Here is a 16,812-nt window from a genome sequence, read left to right as displayed (position 1 = left end):
ACTTTATGATATGGTACAAAAGTCAACCAAACAGTCAATTTGTTTTGGCCCCAAGATGAAAAAACTCCACATTATCTCCCTCGGTGCAAATATACCCTTTTTTAGCATTAAAATTGAAATGTCTTTTTTAACTCATCGGTGACCTATATTTTTTTATTACTTTTTTTGAAATAAGCCGTACTTAAAAAAAAACTAAACAATTGTAAAATTTAAGCGATTTCTGTAATTTAGTTCTTTTTTCTTTTATTTCGATATTACCTATTTTCTCCTATTTACAATAGAATAAAAGTACCTTAACAAAAATGCATGCTTCTTTTAAAGGCAGCTTGTAAGCTTAAATGAACAGTGACCGTTTTTTATAAAGTATATGACAAAGATCATTTTTATAGTAAATAGCAAAATCCTATATTTGCACATGGTTAATGTCAAATTTATTTAAGTTGGTCTAAATAGATTTTTGAGACACTTTGTGATCTATAAAGTTGGGCTGCTGGGATAGGGGTAAACAATCGTGGTTGGGGAAGGGTGTCAATAAAATTGTCCTGTCCTCCTGCAAACATGTTAATTCCGCAAATTTGGTTTATTTTCTGTCCAAAGCAAAGAGCCTGCATTTCTGTGGTCGTTGGTTCGTGTCTGTCATATTTGTTTTAAAGCAATTATTTAGACATAAATTATGTAGTTAGTTTTCTCAAATCAATTATTGATGAACCTTGGTAGATAGTTGTCATGTTGGCAATCATGTCACATCCTCTTATTTGTTATGTTAGTCGTGGTTCTAATAATAAAAAAAAAGATAAACAAACTGGCAACACTGTGTTAAAACGTTTGTGTTCCACGTATCAATACCTTTGTTTTGAAATATTTCTCGATATAAGTAATGTATAGAACCAGGGGACCGGTAACCAGGGGTATGAAAATTCAGTCTTTAAATGCTAGTCTTTACCACTAGACTTGAGTGACTACACTTGGCGAAGGGATGATAAAATTAAAAAATGGAAATGGAGAATTTGTCAAAGCGCCAACAGCCCGACCATAGATCAGACAATAGCAGACGACCACCAACATGTCTTCAATGTAGTGGAAAACTCCAGCACCCGTTGGCGTCCTTCAGTTTGCCCCTAAACAAATTAAATATGTATACTAGTTCAGTGATAATGGAGGTCATACTAAAAGTCCGAATTATACAAAAGAAACTAAAATTAAAAACCATACAAGACTAACAAAGGCCAGAGGCTCCTGACTTGGGACAGGCGTTCTTTTTTAGTCTTACACCTTCTTCAGAACTGTGTGTAATTCCTTGTCTCCACTAATTGCTGAAAAATGATAACATCATGCAAACATTAAGCAGTACCAGTTAGATTGTTAAGGCCACATATTGTTTTCCTCGAATGTGACCTACGGAATTAGATCTAGACCATCACGTATTTTTTACTTGAATGATAAACATAACACAGTATGTGCCACATGTGGAGCATGATCTGAGTTTCCTTCTGAAGCACCTGTAACTCAGTTGTCGTTTCTTGCTGTGTAAGATATTTGTTTTTTTTGTTTATCATTTTTTTTGTATACATAGATTAGGTCGTTAGTTTTCTCGCTTGGCAATCATTCTACATATAAAATGCCTTTGTTATGTTTAATCTGTGATCCGAATGAATAAAAATATCAGTATAAACTTTTGACTTATTAAACAAGTAAAGTTCAAACTATATTTATTTGCCATGGAAAATAAAATGGATGAGATTCAAAATGGCAGGCTGTCCGTTTAGTTTTTCTTGTAATTTGGCTTTTTTTGGGCTGCAATCAAAGATTTGTATAGTGACACTATACATACCCTTGCTGCAATGTAAATTAAATAACAAATCAAAAGAAGTCTGAATTTTTATTTTTTCAATATTTGATGAGCAACTGTCTTTGCCGTTGCTGTTATGTCTGTGATTTTCAAGTCTGTGGTAGAATGAAGACGGACGGTTTGTCCGTACAGTGTGTATGTTACAAAATTATTTGTAAAGGAGACACCACCAACTGTTTTAATTGAAGTTGGATCATACTCAACCTGCAAGAGAAATCAGAAAAAGATATGTTCAATTATTTTAGATAGTTAATGAAGACAGCACATTATCTTCATCAATTTATATATCAAAGATATTAAAGTAGAACAACTTTCTCACAATTTGTTTTCGGAACTCTTACGAGTTGGTTGACAGTTATGAAATATCTACTCAGTATATAATTTGCTACGCTGTGTTTTGTATACAAGTATGACTTGTATTGTTGTCTTGTTTTTTTTTCTTTTTCTTGCCATGGCGTTGTCAGCTTATTTTCGACCCATGAACTTGAATACTCCTTCGGTATGTTGTTCCTCTTTTGACTCAAAAGGCCATAGTAATAGTATCTTCACATTCCCTATTTATGAGACCACTAAACCGATATTTTTTGAAAAAAAAAAAAAAAAAAAAAAAGAGGATAAAGTGAACATAAGGTATACTTTTGTCTTTAAATCTTTATCAATACTTTACCTTAGATACGATATGGTTTGTGAGGGTAGTGTTGTAAAGAGATCTGAGATATGCAATTGTTTCAATAGCATTCTTTTGACTGGAAATCGTATTTGCTCCACACACTGAAATTGTTAAAATAACTTTTTGAGCAAAATTAAAAAAAAACTCTTTTTATTCTAAGAGTCACTGAAAATTTTTGAGACATATTTAATTTGCTTGCTTCGTTTTTTGTTTGTTTGTTTAGTTTTATAGAAATAAATGTAACAAGGATATGCAGTGATGCTTATTAGTGATAATAAAAAAAGACAATTATCAATAAGAGACAAAAAGAAGTTAATATGATTTATAATTTTGCACTTTAAACATAGATTTTCTAGTGAACTATTATAAATATGAATATAAGGAGATGTAGTATTATTGCCAAAGAGACATCTCACAGCAGAGTTGAAAAGAAATGGATATACGAAGCCTATTTGGCCAACATAAACGAAAAACCAACACTTAAAGATTAGAAAGATAGAAAATCTATATATAGTCTCAACTAAAACTATTACAGTCTATAAAATGAAAAATAATACCTGATTGTAAAACTTCTTCTTTTGTGTGTTTCTGTATATCTAGTTTTTCACATACTGGGCATGTCTGTACACATCGTTTACCGAAAATATCTGTAAATTTGACAGGAACATATTTGAAATTCGACTCTTTTCAATTATTTTGTCATTAAAATACTTAAAATTAATTATAATTATTCAAAATTGATTTTAAACATGTTCAATATTTATTTGAAAGCCAAAATTTAAATACAGTCATCTACCACAATATCCTATGAAACCATTTTAAAGTTAAGAACGTCACCTTGTAGTATTGTGATTTGACTTATTAATATGAATATGTATGATGATTAAATGTCTTATATAGCTTAATTAATTATTTCTATGTTAAAAGTTGTGCTCGCTCCTGAAATAACGGGAGCGGTATCATTGTACCCATTCTAGAGAAATAATTACATGGTGTAGAAATCTAGTATTCTTAACGTAGTATAACTTACGACCAAATGTATTTCCAATCGAATTTCCTACATTCTTGACTCCATCTACGAGTTTGTTACCAAGATCCGTAAGCGAGCCACCTAGTGAGTCTAGTCCTCCACCAAGCTGGCCGGACAGACCTGTAAATTCTGACCCAAGTCCATTCAATAAATCTGTTGTACCACTTCCTAGACCGTTTGCTAGATCAGTTGCTCCAGAAGCCAAGCTGTTACCGAGATCAGCGAATTTATTGCCAAGACTTTCAAATCCTGATCCTATCGTATCCAAAGCTTTATTTACGCCATCTTTCAAACCATTGCCGATGTTCTTAGAAACGCTTCCGAGGTCTTTGACAAATTCGCCTGCTTCGCCTCCTAGAAATTTGGTAGTGGATGACAATTGTGATCCAATAGATTTTACAAATTCTCCTGCAGCAAGGACTGGTTTGAGGGCCTCTGTTCCAAGAGCTATCAGAATAGCTTCATAAACAGGAGGTGGCTGTCTAAAAACAAATATACATTTTTGCATAAATGTCTCATTTACGTGAGTAACAACAACACATTTTATTCATTAAAAACAAACCCTTGAAAGTATGATTCATCTACTGTATATCTTCTATTCTGTTGTAGAGTTGTCACTGACGTTCTTCTATTCTAAGGTATATACATTTTATAACTTAACAATGATTCTCTTCCCTACAAAATTATTAATGTTTTCGTTGAATTTAATGTTGCTAACAATTCTTCCATGTTTTACAGCAATGACAGGAGCTCGTTTCTTAATTCTATAATATTGAAGAACATTGTGTCTAGAAATATTCAAAATCATGATTAAACAACTCACGGGACACACAAGTCTTGATTACAAGCTTTACAGTTGTCGATAGAGCCATTAATTTTCACTTCACACGTCTTTGACAACTGTTTTTGTTGTTCGGCTGTTTTGTTTATTTGTTCTACGATCATTATTAGAATTTCTCGTCTAACTTCAATATCAAGCTCTAAAAAAAATTCAAACATTTTTGATTAAATAGCATTTCATCAGAATGATTATACACACGCATGCTACATATACAATGTAAAAGTTGTCTTAATGATTCATTGTGGGCGAGTTTAAAGTAATAAGATACCAATGTTATCATACAGTAGTCCTAGTCACTTCTGTACTCTTACAATGAACAACAAATTAATGAATTTTGTAAAATAAATTTACTTCCGTACTTCTTGCAATAAAATAATTATACCAAAAGTTAAATGTGGACGCATACGATACAGTTTTGATCCTGTATTTACAAGTTCATGAACATTTGCATACAGGCTATTTTTTACCTGATTAAAGCGAATATGTAATAAAAAATATTTCTTCATGTGCTACTTTTTGAGTAAAATGAGGTCGAAATTTTGTATATTTGCTCAAAATTCAGATTTGTGGCCGTAATTTCTTTTTCGAAAGAAAGACATAACTTTTTTGTTATAAAAGATAATCACAAATTGTTTTTGGTTAAATAATCGTGTATTTCTGTATTTCGTACATGCATTTTTTATTTAGAAATAACTCATATTTATCAAATGTTCATGAATTGAGGGAAAAACGTCATTTTTGGCTGCATGTTTATCAAAATTTTAAAAAAATCCTCTATTTACAGTTTTATAAAATTTGGGTCACATAATCTCCCTGAAAAATGAAACAAATTGACGTTTTAAAAAATAGGGGTCCATGAACTGGTTTTCAAATTAAATCAGTTTGAATGATAAAAATCAGTCGAAAAATGCATCTTTTCCCGATAAGTCACAGTTTGACGGCGCGAAAATACCATTTTACGTTAACAACGTCATTACCTCCCCTGTAACTGTATCGTATGCCCTTAACGCCTTTTTTATTCGAGGTACAGGTTGCTATATTGACACTCTTCCTATGTCTATTTTTTTGTTACTACCTATAACATCTATATAATACACGTCACTGTTTGTGGCGTCCCGTGCTGTCCCTAATGGAAGATGCACGTAGTTATTCTGTTGTGGTTTACATGTTGTAATGTACTATTATTATATTATTTATAATTGTGCTCAGTGTTCCTGAGTTTGTTTGTGCTGTATTCCTGTCATGTACCTGACGTGTTTTTTTCCACTTCAGTAGTTCTGTGTTTGATGTGTATCCCTCGGCTTTTGTTTGTAACTCGGATTCATTTTCTCTCAATCGATTCGTAACTTTTTAAGTTTACTTATACAGACACCTACGTTTTAATATTGCGATAGATCAAACGTATTCGTTGAGTGTATGTTTACTTGTTTTTGTTTAAATATCTTTTTGATCGAGTTAACCCATCTCAATTTATATTTTATAGTGCGTCTTTTTATGTTTTTTACACTATTGTGACCTGTCTTGGGTTAGGGCAAAGGTGTTTAACAAAAACGTTAATACCCGCTGCATTTGTATGCACCTGTCCTAAGTCAGGAACCTGTTGTTCTGTAGTAGTCGTTTGTTGGAATGGTTTATAGTTGTTTCTTGTTTCTCGTTTTTTTTTAACATATAGACTTGACCGGTGGTATTTCTGTTTGAAAAGCTATATACTACCTATTCGTGTTGGGCCCTTTAGAGCCTAGGCTTACTGTTTTGTGTGAGCCAACTATAATTGTTAACTTTTGTAAGTTGTGACTTAGATGGAAAATGGTCTCGTTTGCATTCAATCCATTTCTTTTTATTTATAAATACAACCAACACCGTTCCCTCAAACGAACACAAGATAAAGACGAACATAATTCACACAAATACACAAAAGCCTTCAAATTAACTAACGAGATGTCAAGAGAACATTGAACATACTTGTCGTCCTCAGTGAGAATTTTTTTTTTTCGAAAGGATGACTTCAACTTTATCACCATGGTTTAATAGCTTCATTTTTAATTTCTAACCTTTTGTCAATAAAGTCATCTATATTGTTATGTTACTTACGGGTTATCGTATCGACTAGGAGACTAACTGACTACATAACATTTTAAACATCGATAACATAACTGAACTAGGTTCAACTAGTTAGTGATGACTAGCAATTTTTAATGTGATGAACCGGGAGTGTGTGTTCTTCTCCTGAAGTTGTACGATGTTTTAAATGCACATTTTGAACGGTTCAGCTTTTTCATTTCAATCACTGTGAACCAACATTATATTGTCCTAATATAAGGTATCATGTTATTTATTGTTTACTCAATCCATAATTTTGAAAAACTTATACATACTTTGTAAGTTCCCATCGTCCAAGTTTGCAAAGTATTGCCTTTTGGCAATACTAGAACATTTACATTGGAATACAGCAGCAGTTATAACAACCAAGAATATCAACGACCTCATATTTACAGTACTAGTATTGTCGGATCAAATGTTGTTAGAAGATATCAGTAGTGTGGCTCGTGATATACAGTTCTATGTTATGACTTATCTCCAAATCGAATACATATGTCTCGTGTACTATTACGTCATAGTAGGAACACATACTTTACGGAATATTTCGTATCAATGTTTGAAAGATTTAAATAAAATGTGTAAACGAGAACTTTAAATAACGTTAAAAGTACAGTTTTTTTCAGCACCAGATGAGTATTTCAACAATAAATGTCTCATCGGCGATGCTAGAGGTCGAACTATTTGCAAATTAAAAGCTTATTTAAAAGATAAAGATCTATTGAATATAATTATCCAAAATGGTACAAACAGTATAGTTAAAGCCGAACTAGGAATCAGAGCTTTGCATGAGGAAGATACAATCCTTAATTTAAAATAGTTTCTAATATTTTGTAAAAATAAAATTTAATAACAACAAAATCCGTATTTTCCTGGCAGTACCGGAATACTGGTTACTTGGTTTTTTATACCCTCGGAGACCAACAGTCCACCAGCAGAGCCATTGGCCCAGTGATAGTTATAACATTTACGATACCATTTTATTTTGCACCAGATGCGCAATGAATGTAACTTCAGTTATTTTTTGAAAGTCAAAAACTTAAAAAGATGAATAGCCTTAATTAAACAAGGTATAAAAGGTACAGCCAAAGGTGAGCAATGAACCAGAGCATTGCAAGAGGGAGATCCATGATTCCTTAATTTTAAATAATTTCTATTGGAAATATAATGCCACATTGGAATTTACAATTAGAAACAAACACAATGTCTTTAGATCACACTGTATATGCGCATATCGAGAAAAATCAACTTTATCAGTATTAGTTACGGCTAAGACATTTCGAAGATAGTGTTGATGAAAAAGTCTGTAGCTATCAATAGATAAAAAAGACAGAAGGCAAATTGATAAAACATATATTAACAAAAACAAACACTTTATTCTAAAAAGCGATATGAGAGGATATATAATAAGAATGTGTCCTTAATACGTTACAGTCACCCGACTGTCGTGCTTGATTGCCTATTATCTATTTCTGCATCGAATATTTGTTGTGCTATTGACCACCCTGTTCTTACGGGTGCAGAAATGTCCAGGTCACCCGTTATCTGTTGCACCAGTTTCCCTCCGATCGAGGCAAATGTGTCCATGTAAATCATAAGACCACTCCATGCATTTGAAGACAAATCATACTCAATCTGAAATTTGAAATAAAATGAATTACCATCTGTTTAGAAATCTTTTATTCTTTGTCTAAACAACTGTATAAATATAAGAAAATATAGTTTTAACTTTTTTGATCTGAGCGTCACTATTGAGACTTATGTAGACGAATTTCGTGGCTGGCATATTAAATCATACGCCTTGTAGCTTTGATAATTATTGACACCACTGGGTCGATGTCACTGCTAGTGGACGTTTCGTTCCCGAGGGTACCACAAGCCCAGTAGTCAGGACTTTGGTGCTGTCATGAATATCAATTATATGGTCATTTTTATAAATTTACTGTTTGCAAAATGGAAATATTCTAAATACTTAGGGTTTTCTCTTCCAAGGAATAGATTTAAATACCGTAGCCGTATTAAGCCAAACTTTTGTTGAAGCTTTGGTCCTCAATGCTCTTCATTTTTGTACTTGTTTGGCTTGCTAACTAATTTGATCTGAGCGTCATTGGTGAGTCTTTTGATGACGAAACGCGCGTCTGGCGTATTAAATTATAAGCCTTCCAAAGTTGTATCTTTGATAATAAATTTTGAAATTCCAATATCTACATTCTTTGACAAAACTTTGCAGTAAAGAAGAGGATATACAACGTATATGATAACATAAACTGTAAGTAAATACCTTTGTTATCAGTTCGTGGTCTTTTATTTTAGTGTACATGTCTTTTAGGAATGTAATTTCAGCCATTGCTTTGTTCTTTTGTCTTGCTGTATCTGAACCACAAACTATGATAAAAAGCACATTTATGATCGGAGGTTTTGACATTCAATATGATTGCAAAATTATTTACAAAGCTATATTTTCTGATAAGCATTACTTATGGTAATTAAAAGCTTCATTGCAAAGGCTAGATATAAATATGACGATTCTTTATTTACATCTAGTGCAAGTTTATTGTTTGCTATAATTTTGTATTATAGTGAAAATTCCATGTAAGCCTCAGCTCGAAAATCCTTCACTTTTATAACAATATTAAGGTTTTTTTTTAATACAGAACAACACTTTAACTTGAATAATGTAGTCAGCTTTGATTTTTTTCAAAATTACACACTATGAACGTTACTCACATATAACGTCTTTAAAAGGAAATACTAAGAATGCGTCTGATATATATTTTATTATACATGTAAACCTTGTTCTCATACTGGTACTGATAATATAAACTCACATTTTGTATTCAATGGATCCGGACAAAATTTCAGTTTAAGACATTTAATCATGATAAAAACATAATAATAGCAATTACAATTTATTTTCAGAAAATACGCAAAATAAATGTAAAGACCTCGAGTAATTTTAGTAAGATCCTAAATTATTTGAAAAGGAAGTTATATAACGTTTTTCTCCATACATTTGTAAACTAATATAAACAGATACCTACCTGACTCAAGGATCCAACTTATTGTGTATTTCTTAGCGTTCAATTTGTCACAAGACAAACACGATGATACACAACGTTTTCTCCTGAACAGTTTTCCTAGCGTCCCTAAAAGAAATTCATACATTCGTGATGTTTTGGTATTTCTGATATATTTTATAAGTACTACACACAGATGCACCCGTCTCGTCTATTGCGGTCGTTTTAAGAAAATTGTTTCAAATATCTATGTTCCGGTGAATTTACAATTCACTTTTGTTATGCGTCTATTTTTCGATGTATAAACACTACTATGTCAGAGAAATGTTTTTTAAAACAGCACAAAACAAATAGTCTTCACAATATTTTAATTACTTATTTACTTTATTTAAATAATGGCTCAATGTATTTGAGGTAACACTGTGTACACGTGGAATATATTTTATCTTTTAATGTATTGTTGTAATTGTCCTCATGGATGACGGCGGCAGATAGAAAAATGTAAGGATGTAAATTATTCCTTTCTGCAGAGTCAGTATGTGTTAAAAAATCAGCAATCAGTAACATAAGCCATAGACGGACATACAACACCCTGCCATATATAGAGTCAAAATCATAAAGACAAACATTATGATATAAACAGTAGGAACACCACAAAAAGCTGGCAAGGATCTCAATTCCTCGGAAGGGTCAAACGTACTAAAGAAACATACTAACTTTTCCTTAATAATTGTCATTAGTCTCATTTTTCAGTTATGATATCATTATTGAAACCCATTTTAAGGCACTTTATGTAGTATTTAATGTTTGAAATTAAAACTATGATAAGGCTGATAAAACGGAACTAAATGCCACTGTGAGATTCCAAGATTTCCAGTGATTTAAATATTCCATAACAGCAAGGTTCACAAAAGACAGTATTCGTATTTTTAAGCCATTACCAAGGCACAGTTGGTAACAAAGTAGGTTTTACACAATGTAATTTATTCTATATAAAAAAGAAGATGTGTTATGATTGCCAATGAGACAACTATCCACAAAATACCAAAATGACACAAACATTACCAATTATAGGTCACCGTACGGCCTTCAACAATGAGCAAAGCCCATACCGCATATAGTCAACTATAAAGGCCCCGATAAGACAATGTAAAACAATTCAAGCGAGAACATAGTATTCTTATTGTCTTACAAAAATTGTATAAAGATTACAAAAAGAGATTGGCACTAATTTGAATATATCTTCAATTGAAAACTTACTTTCCCAAACAGGTAAGACTGCATCTTTTATAGCATCTATAACGACAGGTGCTTTTTCTGATACTATCTGACGAACTGTGTTCAATGTATTTTCAAAGTCTTCAAAAGGCTTACCAATAAGCCCCTTTAAATTGACTATAATATTGTTTACATCCCCCTTTACAGCTTGAATTATCTCCCTTCCGGCTTTCGTAATTGATCCGCCAAGCGACCGGAACGCCTCAGCAGCAGGTGATGCTATATATTTCCCGCCTTTTATAAGCACCTTAGCAACTTCTATCAGATCTTCTCCTATGTTTTCAAGAAACGGACCCAATCGATATCCAAAGAAATCTTTAGATCCAACTGCCCATTGTGCAATTTCCTTCATTACTTCTCCGGCGTAGGTTACCGGACGGTAATTGGCTATTGAAATTTTACTAAGCACTTCCTCAAATAAAGATGGAATTTGTACGCTAAAACAAAATCAATTAAAATAACAATTTAGCATTTATGTTAAATTGTGACTTCCTGATATGTAATATATACATGATTGTCTGGCAATAGGTATCAGTTATTAAAAATGCCATAAACCTTACTACCCCCTTAAGTTCTTACTTAGCAGAGAAACGCTGCTAATATGTAGAAATAATTCATGGAAGACATAGATTTGTGGAGAAATTTATACATAACCTGGACTGTGAACTTCGAATTTTATTCTTGTCATGGTGGGCATTGTCTGCATAAACGTTTTGTTGACAAATTTTTCTGAATTGCGCATGCTTTGTTTTTACATTAATTTGTATCTTTGCATTGTGTTTGTGAGATTTGAAATACTATTGCCTCTCATTTATCAAACTCTGAAACAGTGGCAGCATCATTCTTGTTGCCGTTGTTTCAGAATTTGCTGATTTATCTCATTATCCTTAGCATGATAACTTTTAATTGTACATAACTTACTTAGCACAAAGATCTGTTTTGCAGGTAGAACATCCATTTATTGTACTGTTTAGTTTATTTTGGCAGTTTCCCGCCAAAACAGATTGTGTAGATACAGTATCATTTAAGCGATTTGCAATCAGGAACAACAACTGTTTCCGAGCTTCCTTGTCAATACCTGAAAATTCAAGCTAAACGTACTAACATTTTCTTTTTAATCACTTTAATCCTTATCGGATCATAAACTTATTGTAATAGGAAAGTAGCAATGATTTGATCAAGTGTTCTTCTAATACCTTGATAAACCGCAGATCACCATACTGTGTATTTGATGCCATTTACAACTTGACTTCGTTTGCTTTCTAAAGTTGCAATTCTCTGTGGCCAAATTGACCTTTAAACCGATTTTGACAAATCTATTCCTGGATTAATTTTTTTTCATGCACTGCAATTTCTGCCTCAAGCACACAAGAATAAAACTCTTTTCCTTGAAACAACTGTTTCATGACCAGTATACTATGTTTCCTTTTAATTATCACTTCCCTTAGTTGTTGCCGTTGCTGTAGGACTGTCGTGCTAGCATGATTTTAACTGTAATTTTTAAGCTGTCTACGATTATTTAATTGTACTTGATAGTTCCCGTATAAATTATTTCACCTGTTATTTGATTTTCTTGGTGTCCCTTGTTTTTTGTGTTCTTTATAAATTTACCTTAGACGTATTTGGCACAACATTTAAAATTTTTGGGTCCTCCATGCTCTTCAACTTTGTACTTTTTTGGCTTTGTAACTTTTTTTTAACTTATGAAGACGGAACGCGCGTCTGGCGTATTCAATTATCATCCTGGTAACTTTGATAACTTTTTAGGTTTCTTATGGAGTTTCATTATAGGGAAAATAATTTTTAACACCAATAAGCTAAATACCTAACTTGATAAATAAACGCGCGGGATTAAGGAGTAAGACCCAAGAATGATCGGCGTGGGGTCAGAATAAAGTGTATGCAATGTCTCCTAGTCGGATTTCATCATGTGAAGTAACACGTTACAAATCCAACTCAGTAGTAAAATCAGGGTATTGACTCATCGTTTATAATCCTCTTGAATATACATTTAAAACGTTTAAAAAACAAAATACCGAGAAAATGTTCAAAACGGAAGATCCTAATCGAATGGCAAAACCAAAAGCTCAAACACATAACACTAATTCATACCCACTGTCATATTCCTGAATTGTTACCGGCATTTTCATATGCAGAAAATGGTGGATACAATCTGGTTGTATAGCTAGACAAACCTCTCACTTGTATAACAGTCACATATAATGACAACGAAATTGTCAAAAATATGGGTACAGCAGTCAACAATGTGTTATAATCGTAATCACTGTCATAACAAAGAAATATTTAACAAAACAATTTGTTGTAAACGTTAAATAGCCATTTATCCTCCTCCCCCGATGATATTATTTTTGAAGTATTTTGTATGTTTAATTTCTACAAACAGTGAGATCAAATTTAAATGCAGTTTGTAAAATATTAATCTTAACTTACTTTTGACAATGTTAACATCAAGTTCCGCAACATTCATTGCTCTGAGGTTATTTCTGCATTCCACGAAAGTTAACGAGAAGGAAAGAAAACAAAAACAAAATAGATACACTGAGATTGAAGTCATCGTAAAAGTTATAGTTTGCACAGTCACTTAAATCTAGAGGCAAAAGTACATAACTTGAAGCTCTGTGTGTTTTATACCTTCAAAATTAATAAACATTCATAGAATTAAAACATGCGGTTGTTTTTTTGCATGATAAGTTGTTTACTTATGTATATAAGCTGTCAAAACTTTTCACATAATTTTTTGTTTATAAAATTTCAGACAATGTAAAACTTAAGATGAATTGTCGAATAACTAATTATTTACAATTATATTGCCCTAACGAGGAAACAAATGTTCACAAGTAATTCGGGTCATCCGCCTATATATATTTCGAAAAGGTCGCCTGCGAATAATCTAGAAGGTGAAGGTAATGACAAACTTAATTGCTTTATATGTGTGTTTCATAAGAGATACATGCACGTGTCGTGAAAAATTGTAACTTTCTGTATATTCCCCGTCACATTTGATTAGGGAATATGATACAGAAGCATCAAAAGATACTAGTACGTCTAACTGTGGCAGGTTGTTGCCAAAAGAATGATACTATTCAAAGTTGCGGGGATAATGATTACGTCATCAAATCGTTTATATAAATTTGAACGTAATTGAAAAGACAAACGAACATGCTGAATACTTGAGTATTCGGATTCTACTTTAAAGCCAAATTTGAAAGACACCACAGTCTAGAAATTTTCTATCATCAATACGTTCATATTGAAAAAAAAAAGAAAATGGGATCTCAGCAGTTTATGAAACAAACAAAAACAGTGGTGCTATATTTAGCTAAAAGAAGAGGGATAAAATATACCAACGGAACTGCCAAACTCATCAATTGAAAAATAAACTGATAACACCATGGCTTAAAATGAAATAGACAAACAGACAAATCATATTACACAAGAAACAACATAGAAAACTAACGACCGAGCAACATGAACCCCACCAAAAACTCGGGGTGAGCCTCTTACTTATCCATTGTTTGTTTTAGAGTTGATTCACATTTAGCATGTTTAGAACCAGTACAGGTTTACAACACTTGGATTTTCCGTAAATTAGTCAGATAATATGTCCCTTTTAGTGTCACAGTTAGACATTACCTACTGTGACATGGCTAAGCTAATTTTATACATTTTCTTATTTCTTTAAAAATGCAACAAAGACTACTGTAACAGTAAATAACTGATCTTTATTGTAAGTAAAACATAAGATAAAATTGAAAGTACAATTAAACATTCGAAAAAACATAGCATAAAAATAAAACACTAACAAGATCAACAAGAATGCTCTAAGCATTTCACACAATTATATTGACTAATTAAGACACCTTGTCATTTATTTAATTGCACAATTTTTTTTAAAAGTAATCTGAGTCGACTTATATAAGTCTGTACAGTAACTACAGCATATAAGCCAATACTTATTTTGCTTAGTAGTTATTAATTTAAAAAGAACTAGTGTTATAATTGAAATTTAGTCGTAAAATTTTAAAATGGTAATCGTTCATGTATATTGTATACTTGTCCATGCATTTGCATTCAAATATTAGGATTAATGAACTTCTTTGTTTTACATTTTGTGGTTCAAGTTCAATTAAGGATATAGCTGCTTGGTATGGAGTGAACGTTTCTGTAAATAAAGACCATAGTAGTAAATTGCTGTTCCATAGTCATTAATCGATTTAACTGAAACAAATCAGGTTCACAAACCAAAACTGACAGAACACACTGAACTACTATAAAAACCAAAAACAACATGAAAAAACATACATAGAAACGGTATATTTTATAACAACTGCCATATTCCTGACTTTGTACAGAACATTTTAAGACAAAACTTTTGGTCGAACCTGCTTTTATGTATAGCCAAACCTTCTTAGAATCTGCAGAAACGTTGTCAGATGTTAATTTGCCCTAAATATGGAATAAGAAAATAAAGCTTATTTAAAATCTTGGTTATCGAAATAAGACTGCCACACCGCTGAATTTCTGAATTTATCCATAGAATTAAGAAGACGTTGTATGATTGCCAATGTGACAACTCTCTATCCAAGTCACAATTTACAAAAAAAATACAATTATAAGTCAATACTCGACCTTTAACACGAAGCCTTTACTTACATCGAACAGCAAGCTATCACTGGGGTAAAGCTGATGACCGTAACTGCATTCACGGTCATCCCAAAATATCGGATGAACAATTCGGTCAGTATTTGTATTGTCTGTTGAAGTCTATATCATTTCCGTTACAAAGTATACATTGGTATGATGTAAATTTATGAAAGATTCACAATGAAGCTATTACAGGATCCCTATTAAGGACAAGTATTAAACAATTCAAACAGGAAAACCAACGGTATAATCTATATAAAAAAAAACGAGAAACGCTTATGAACCATAAGTATACATCTTTAAACTTCCTGTTTAACAAATATGTTTTCCATTCTTGATACTGACGGTGTATGATCTGATCAATTTGATTTTATTCGAAGCTTTATTTGAAACAATGTGTGTCGCTGTTGTCACATTTCCGAGCTAAAATATGCATTCATATCAACTCTTTGTATGGTGGTTTTAACGCAAAGTTGAAAACACTGTGCAATGTCTCACAAATCATTAAGACACAGGGATGAGTTTATCTTCAGCCACGTTATTCCTTATTTATGAAACTGAGATTTGTATATAGGAAAATCATGACATGATAAGTATTTAGAAGATACAAAAAGTTCGATATGCTGATTGTAGGTGCTTTAAGAATCAACTTGCATTATAAATGAGCATTCGACATGTCTTCAAACTTATCAATCTCAAACCTAATTGCTAATATATAGAATACGAGTGTAAGCCATCAACTATAAAGTACTATACTATTACGAAGTATAATTTGTTTTAAGTCTCAAAGAATGAACTTATATACGTAGTCAATGAAGTCTGGATTAATAACTGGAAGGCGAAATATAAAGCGAAACGTCAAGTCAAAGGGTAACTCTGACCTCTACAAAAAAAATGAACATGATTTTAACATTCCTGAACAAATTTCTGAAAGGCAACCAAAATTTGTGGGAACAATAAATTTGAACAAAGACTAAGCATAGAACAGATACTGAAGATAAAAGAACAATCAAAAATAAATAGACGATAAGAAGTCGCAAGTGTATGTTTATAGAATTACGGAAGGCATCGATGGTGAAAGTTTGCAATATTCTTCATTTTGATTAGGTACCACACATGGCTTTTTATACAGTTCCACACTGAACAGGACAACAGGCTGGTCACAGATACAAATGGAGTAGTTACTAGAAGTCATATTTGTTTTCAAATATTTTATTTATTCTGAACTATTTTCAAAGATACGCTTTGAGTACTTCCAACACATGAGTAGTAGTAATACCATTTAAGAGAAATCTTTATACAAAAATATTAATTTATTCAGCTTGATTTGCTGAAATACTTTTCCAGTAGTTGTTGAAAATTATT

General features: G+C 32.2%; 2 protein-coding genes and 1 long non-coding RNA gene across 3 annotated transcripts; all 3 read right to left on the bottom strand.

Moving 5' to 3' along the window:
* Nucleotides 1-1,866: 1,866 nt before the first annotated feature.
* On the bottom strand, nt 1,867-6,955 carry LOC134727113 (uncharacterized). The gene is made up of 6 exons (XM_063591496.1): nt 6,766-6,955; nt 4,373-4,529; nt 3,550-4,031; nt 3,077-3,166; nt 2,517-2,620; nt 1,867-2,053 (listed from the first exon to the last, which is right to left on the bottom strand). Exons 1-6 carry the CDS (start codon nt 6,875-6,877, stop codon nt 1,880-1,882), a joined length of 1,119 nt encoding a protein of 372 aa, XP_063447566.1. The 5' UTR covers nt 6,878-6,955; the 3' UTR covers nt 1,867-1,879.
* An 886-nt stretch (nt 6,956-7,841) lies between these two features.
* On the bottom strand, nt 7,842-8,882 carry LOC134727112 (uncharacterized). Its single transcript, XR_010108719.1, has 2 exons — nt 8,769-8,882; nt 7,842-8,122 (listed from the first exon to the last, which is right to left on the bottom strand). It is a non-coding gene; the product is annotated as an uncharacterized LOC134727112 (long non-coding RNA).
* A 1,006-nt stretch (nt 8,883-9,888) lies between these two features.
* LOC134726495 (uncharacterized) lies at nt 9,889-13,384 on the bottom strand. Its single transcript, XM_063590900.1, has 4 exons — nt 13,234-13,384; nt 11,704-11,860; nt 10,765-11,219; nt 9,889-10,028 (listed from the first exon to the last, which is right to left on the bottom strand). Exons 1-4 carry the CDS (start codon nt 13,355-13,357, stop codon nt 9,889-9,891), a joined length of 876 nt encoding a protein of 291 aa, XP_063446970.1. The 5' UTR covers nt 13,358-13,384.
* Nucleotides 13,385-16,812: the final 3,428 nt, after the last annotated feature.

This window comes from Mytilus trossulus, chromosome 7, assembly GCF_036588685.1.
Source record: "Mytilus trossulus isolate FHL-02 chromosome 7, PNRI_Mtr1.1.1.hap1, whole genome shotgun sequence".
In the NCBI taxonomy this organism is placed as follows: Eukaryota; Metazoa; Mollusca; class Bivalvia; order Mytilida; family Mytilidae; genus Mytilus; species Mytilus trossulus.
This window is presented reverse-complemented; position numbering and strand designations above follow the sequence as displayed.

Excerpts from the sequence above, each read along its gene's own strand:
- LOC134727113 (XM_063591496.1), bottom strand. The coding sequence starts at position 6,877 with ATGAGGTCGTTGATATTCTTGGTTGTTATAACTGCTGCTGTATTCCAA. Across the intron at positions 2,621-3,076 it reads AGAAGAAGTTTTACAATCAG|TGTGTGGAGCAAATACGATT; the intron begins GTATTATTTTTC and ends TAACAATTTCAG. Across the intron at positions 2,054-2,516 it reads CAAACCATATCGTATCTAAG|GTTGAGTATGATCCAACTTC; the intron begins GTAAAGTATTGA and ends TTTCTCTTGCAG.
- LOC134726495 (XM_063590900.1), bottom strand. The coding sequence starts at position 13,357 with ATGACTTCAATCTCAGTGTATCTATTTTGTTTTTGTTTTCTTTCCTTC. Across the intron at positions 11,220-11,703 it reads AAAACAGATCTTTGTGCTAA|CGTACAAATTCCATCTTTAT; the intron begins GTAAGTTATGTA and ends ATTTTGTTTTAG. Across the intron at positions 10,029-10,764 it reads AGTCTTACCTGTTTGGGAAA|AAAGGAATAATTTACATCCT; the intron begins GTAAGTTTTCAA and ends CTGACTCTGCAG.